The sequence below is a fragment of the Tripterygium wilfordii genome, chromosome 12, assembly GCF_013401445.1.
Source record: "Tripterygium wilfordii isolate XIE 37 chromosome 12, ASM1340144v1, whole genome shotgun sequence".
In the NCBI taxonomy this organism is placed as follows: Eukaryota; Viridiplantae; Streptophyta; class Magnoliopsida; order Celastrales; family Celastraceae; genus Tripterygium; species Tripterygium wilfordii.
In genome coordinates, this window is record NC_052243.1 from 9,409,263 (window position 1) to 9,415,848 (window position 6,586).

Here is a 6,586-nt window from a genome sequence, read left to right on the forward strand (position 1 = left end):
AACCTTGGTTAAAGTTCGAGTCGGGGCGAATATTGAAATAATCGAGGCTTATATTGCACTTGTTTTAGGCCTACTTAAGTACTTGACCAAATTTCCTCCCACCTCACACTCGGAGTGGTAGAAGTTGGAGGCTATGGATTTACTCTCAGTCTCGTCTCCGGCAGCCTCTCGTTTTCCGTCCCTGAAACCCTCATCATTCAGAGGCCCCAAACACTCCCAACTCACCTTTTCTCTGACATATCGATCTCTTGTTAAAGCGTCTATTAAACCCCTACAACAACCGATATGTTCATCCAATTCCAAAAGCCTCACTCTGAGCCTGTCTCCAGAGCTATCTTCGTCCGCATCTCAGGCGCCGGTCACGGCCATGAGAGGTGCGGACTCCGACCCCATGAGCCTTTTGCTTAGAGAGCGGATTGTTTTTCTTGGTAACCCCATCGACGACGTTGTGGCGGATTACATTATTAGCCAGTTGTTGCTCCTAGATGCCCAGGATTCTACCAAGGATATCAGGCTATTCATCAACTCTCCTGGTGGCTCTCTCAGGTCTTTTTTTTCAATCCTAATTTGTTTTCTCCTTAAATCTTGACTGATGGCAGAATTGGGTTTGCTTAAATTTTCGATCTTGTGTTCAATTGAGGTTCTGGATGCTCTTGCCTAGTTAATATATAACATCTTTGTCTGTTTGCTTGAGCATGTGTTTTTGTTTTTGAACTTTAAGCTTCTATTACAAGGAGGATTTGGATGTGTTTTCATCTCTAGGCTTGTTTTTAAGTTTTCGAACTTGAAGGAATCTAGGAAAAACAAGTAAGATGTGGGTGTTGAAGAGAGAAGGAGAGAAGGGGCTTACTCTGCTACAGCTATTGGGAAAAAAATGCACTTTTTGTTATTCTTGCAAATTAGACAGGTGGCCATGGACATTGGACTCATAGGAAAGCAATTTGGGTTTTATGTACTGATTACAGATGGATTAGTGAATGTTAAAGGCAAAGAAAATGATTAATTTAACTGGGGGTTAACATGAGCGAGTTGATGGGAGGATTTGGTATGGACTGCTTGGGATTGAGGATCATGTACAATGAAGCAATCAAGCAAAACTGGAATTTTTCTCTGCATTTGATTCACCATTTATAAACAGCCAATTAATTAGCTTTTACTTTCCTGCAACCCGAAACTTTGGTGAAGACGAAGTGGGCTCCATTTGATATTCCTTCGCGTAAATATAGCCCCTTGATATTTCCTTTTTGTGGCACTTGGAGAATATAAACATGTGTGTGTTGGTATAGTGAGTCAGGTTTTCCTAATTCTTATAGACTATACTTCTAAAGTAGCTAAGAAACAAACACAAATATTTACACAAACATATTTATTTATAGATACGTTGACGTTGACAAAATATGTAGATTCCTAAAGACTCCTGTGAAATATCAGAAATATTGGATTTGAGACTTGTTGAAAATTTCATACATGAGATGAAGATTTGCTCTGGTAATTCTTCTTAACTGCATCTGTTTTGGCAAGGAATGAAAAATTGTGAAGGATTTTTGTACACTGAAAATGTCAATTAGCCGATAGGGAGGATTTTCTTCCCTGCTACAATAGGTGGATATGGAGCCAAGAACATGGTTACCAAATGTAAGTGTTTCTGAGAAAATGGAGGGCATATCTTGTGGAGCAGGGCTGCGTCTGTTCAATATGGAGTAGGAGGTAATGAATGCACAGTAGGTGAGTGGGCAGCTATTGTGTTTGTGTCTAGAAGAGTGTGAGTAACAGATTGAATGGATTTTTTAATGAATTGTTTTTAAGGTGGGATTGGTTGATAGAGTTGAACTTTGTATTGTTATTGGGTGGGATGAGTCTGTTCGCGATGTGTTTCCCTCTTTTCTTCAGAGGATAAAAATTGCCGTATTTGATATTTATTTGGAAGGGTTTGAAGGGTTTTTTTGGTTCTCAAACTTGAAATTTTTTTCAGGCCTTAGGAATGGACTTGAAATGAATGTTTTGTCAGATGTTGGATACAATCAAGAAGTTTACATGAATTCTTTGGCTGTAGTTCATTGGAAATTTCAATTCCATGGAAGGTTTATGAAGTGTAGAAGCACCTTCCACCTTTTGTTTTCTATCTGGAGAGGATGTCTTCTGCTTGTTCTTCCTGTGGAAAATTTGGTGAAGAAAAGGAGTTTTGTTAGTATTGAAGATGAATATTTTTGCTCGTGGTCTAATGGCAAGATAGGTGTGGAAATGTTTTTAAGAGTATTTGCTACTTCTTGACGTTTTAGATATGTGCAGGCAAAACTGAGTCATCTTCATCTTCATGGTTCGATGGAAGACGAATATTTTTGCACTAATTGCTGTTATATATAAGAGCAAAACTCAGGAACAGTAGATCATCTTCTACTTTGTGGTTGGTTGCTAGGTAGGTGTATAAATTTGGTCCAGTGGTAGAGTTGTAGGGATGCAACCTAGAGGTCATAGGTTCAATTTCTTGAAATAGCCTTGCCACATATTATGTCAAGGTAAGGTCTACGTACATTTTGACTGTCTCCAACCCCGCCCACTATGGGCACATTGTTTACCTATATGGAGTTGAATAAAAATGGTTTGAAGAGCATTTCCATGTTGTAACATCAAAGTATATTGCAGGGTAAGGCACTGTAGGGATTAGGGATTGATTGGTATAAACAATAGGATCCTAGATGCAGTGTCGTTTTTCAGATAGACATTGTGGGGCATTGGAGTGGGTACATCAATGAATCACTTGGCTGAAAATGCGCTGTCACTCCATTATTCTTGGGTTCTGTCGTTCATTTGTGTAGTTAGACATATGGTACCAGCATATTGATTTTGGTGCACCTTCCTAGAGTCAATTATTACTTGAATGAATTTTTTTGTTGGTACATTCGGAAAACATCTGTTTCACTCAAAGTTAAAACTCTAATCAAACCGATGCAAGTTCTTAATCCACTATTGTCATTTAAGATTCTGATGTGATAAATTTTTTTAATTTTTTGGAATAGATAAGAGACTGGTGATAAAATCTTAATTTTCCATATAGAAGTTGAATAGGTAAAAGTAACTAAACTTCTCCTCTCACAGTTGGAATGGGTAAGGTGGCTTGTGGTTCGATTCATCTGATTTCTGATGTGGTCTAGTTGGTTGAGAAATGCAAGAGTTTTTGTGATGTGGGGATTACTTAAGAGATTAATCTTTTATTTTTGAGAACCTTTTTTTTCTTCTGTAATTTTTTTACTTCCATCTTCCAGGTCAAAGTATAATGGGGTTTTTCTGGAATTTTGAAATAGGCCTTTAGATGGGCCATGTTTAGATTGGATAGGATGCATATGGACCATAATCCTATAATCATTTTAACCATCCAAATCTAGACCAACAGAAAATCTAGACCAAATCTGTTGGATTTTTATACTCAGAAACTATAGTATCTGTGAGTTATTGGATGCCCAATCTGATATTCAGACCTGTTGTGGTCCTTTTGTCTCATCAATAATTCTGCTGCTGGCATTTTCTTCAAAACCATAGTTTTTATTCCCCAGATTAAAACTTGATTATCTCTAAAACCCAATTTTTTAATCAATTTCATCGAACTCTCAACCATATTTTACATAACATCTATGCTGAGAGCATTATGATGATAGCAGTCTTATGCAACACCCCTTTCTTTCGGACAATTCCCGCACTATCATTCTAAGATAGAGTCCCACTTGACCTCTCAAGGAGACACCTGAAGAAGGCCAGTGTTACTACTGTGAGAGAATGCTGTAGGGGAGAACCTGGGAGGTCTGGAACAAGATTTACTGTGATATCTCTAAAACCCAATTTTTTAATCAATTTCATCGAACTCTCAACCATATTTTACATAACATCTATGGTGAGAGCATTTTGATGATAGCAGTCTTATGCAACGCCCCTTTCTTTCGGACAATTCCCACACTATCATTCTAAGATAGTCCCACTTGACCTCAAGGAGGCACCTGAAGAAGGCCAGTGTTACTACTGTGAGAGAATGCTGTAGGGGAGAACCTGGGAGGTCTGGAACAAGATTTACTGTGATATCTCTAAAACCCAATTTTTTATCAATTTCGTCGAACTCTCAACCATATTTTACATAACATCTATGGTGAGAGCATTATGATGATAGCAGTCTTATGCAACGCCCCTTTCTTTCAGACAATTCCCGCACTATCATTCTAAGATAGAGTCCCACTTGACCTCAAGGAGGCACCTGAAGAAGACCATTGTTACTACTGCGAGAGAATGCGGTAGGGGAGAACCTGAGAGGTCTGGAACAAGATTTACTGTGAAAAGGTTGAAGCAAGAGGAAGTAGAGAAAGATCAGAAAGAACATTAGCTGTTTGTGATATTTGAGAGCATGTGATTTGAAATCGAAGAAGGCAAAGCTGAGTGGATGCTGGGTTCTGTAGCGCACAGTTAGGATTATCTTCATTACATATTATTCTACATGTAATATTTCAGTGTTATGTTTAGCTTCATGTGCCATATAATATTTAATTAACTAGAATATATGACAGAAATAAAGTTATTGGTTGGGTGCTTAACAGATTGAGTATTAGTGAGATATTCGGACCTATCTATTAAGCATTCAGATTATCAAATTGAGGCGCTAAATGGGTAAACTTGTCTATATTTACACTAAATACCCAGATGATTGGTTCCTAATCTGGAGTGGGCACGGACATCTACTGAGAGGCATATAATTGAATGCATTAGATTTTGGGTATATAGCTTTTTCTTCTTTGTTCTCTCTTTTTCATGTCCTCTAGTACCAGTTGTGCCTTTTATATTGTTGCTTAATTGTTATTTGACACTATTACGTAGTACGTACAGAACATTATGCTTTGTAAAATAATTTAATTTTGTTCATCCTGGCAGGTTAAATGTCTTAATGATTCTTCTATTGTTTGGACTTCATATTTGTGTGGTGCCTTTGATGAGATTCTGCTTTTTGGATTTTAAAATGATGCTTGTCTGTTCAACATTTCCCCCACTGATTTGCTTTTGCTGTTCTTACTTATATCAGTGCTACGATGGCCATCTATGATGTTGTGAAGCTTGTAAGGGCTGATATTTCGACAGTTGCCCTTGGTATTGCAGCGTCAACAGCTTCAATAATTCTTGGTGGTGGCACAAAAGGCAAGCGCCTTGCAATGCCAAACACACGAATCATGGTTCATCAACCTCTTGGAGGAGCAAGTGGGCAAGCAATGGATGTGGAAATTCAAGCACGAGAAATAATGCATAATAAGAATAATGTCACGAGCATTATTTCAGGTTTCACTGGTCGGCCATTTGAACAAGTTGAGAAAGATATCGATAGGGATCGTTATATGTCTCCAATGGAAGCAGTTGAATACGGAATAATTGATGCGGTAATTGATCGTGATAGCATAATTCCTTTGGTTCCTGTGCCAGAAAGGGTAAAACCAAGGTATAATTATGAGGACATCCGCAAGGATCCAAAGAAATTTTTGAACCCAGATATCCCAGAGGATGAGATATATTAGTTTGTGCCACTTGTTACAGGTAATTTATCGTCACTATGTACTATTTATGGATTCATTGAATAGAAGTTGTTGTTTAATAGTGCAATGACTTACTGCTTCATTGTTTTCTGAGGCAAATATGGATTCTTCTATGACAGTTTTTGAGAATGGATTGTGTTGAATTGCTTTACATTTTTTTTTCCCATATGAATGATTATGCTGATCGTCTTTTCTGCAAAAAACATATGTTTAACATTTGGAATGTCCGAAGCTTTTGTTGATCAGGCAACACCCGGATTTGAACTGGGGAAAAGGATTTGTAGTCCTCGCCTTGCCGTTCGGCCATGCTGTGAATAACTATGTGACTGTGAATTCATGAACGATTTATGAATTTTAATTTATAATTTCTAAAATTGTCTTTCCTCTCACATCTTCATGAGGAAGTAATTTCCTGTTGTTATCGGTGTACTTGATTGTTACCCTTCTTAAGATTTGGGATGGCATTATTTTGGTCTTTAAAGATTTTATTTCCATTTGGTTGATTGAGAATCGAAGGACATGATTGTGTTCAATTGCAGTATATTAGTAAGGTAAGCAGCTGTCTTGTACAAGACTCATAGTGGACAGAATCAAAGACAGACATAATGTGTACGACCCTTACCCCACACAATATGTGAAGACTCATAGTGGACAGAATCAAAGACAGACATAATGTATACGACCCTTAGCCCACACAATATGTGAAGAAGTTGTTTTTAAAAATTGAACTTGTGACATTTAGATTGCACTACTATAACTCTATTACTTGACAACATGTTGGTCAATAATCACAGTATATTAGTGTTCACTCTAAATGTTGCAGCTCTTGAACAATAAACAGCTGGTGGAAGATATTTCTGCAGGGATTATCAATCCAAGATTTTAAGGGGCATGAGAAAATTAGCAGCTCAGACATATTTGGAAAGGAAGCTTGAAATTATACTAATCATCAAGTGACAAATACGAGAATTGAAGGGTTAAGACCTTTGAAGTCCAAGCATGTCCCTATCCCACCCATATTTCCTTAT

At 37.7% G+C, this 6,586-nt stretch overlaps 1 protein-coding gene across 3 annotated transcripts; it reads left to right on the forward strand.

Moving 5' to 3' along the window:
• On the forward strand, positions 1–6,025 carry LOC120010057 (ATP-dependent Clp protease proteolytic subunit 4, chloroplastic-like). Of its 3 annotated transcripts, none has more exons than XM_038860743.1 (3): positions 1–546; positions 5,057–5,559; positions 5,791–6,025. In XM_038860743.1, the coding sequence occupies exons 1-2, from the start codon at positions 134–136 to the stop codon at positions 5,538–5,540; spliced, it is 897 nt and encodes a 298-aa protein (XP_038716671.1). In that variant the 5' UTR covers positions 1–133; the 3' UTR covers positions 5,541–5,559; positions 5,791–6,025. The 3 variants fall into 3 exon arrangements, with proteins under 3 accessions (XP_038716671.1, XP_038716672.1, XP_038716670.1); XM_038860744.1 differs by having other exon boundaries at positions 5,805–6,025; XM_038860742.1 differs by lacking the exon at positions 5,791–6,025 and having other exon boundaries at positions 3–546; positions 5,057–5,711.
• Positions 6,026–6,586: the final 561 nt, after the last annotated feature.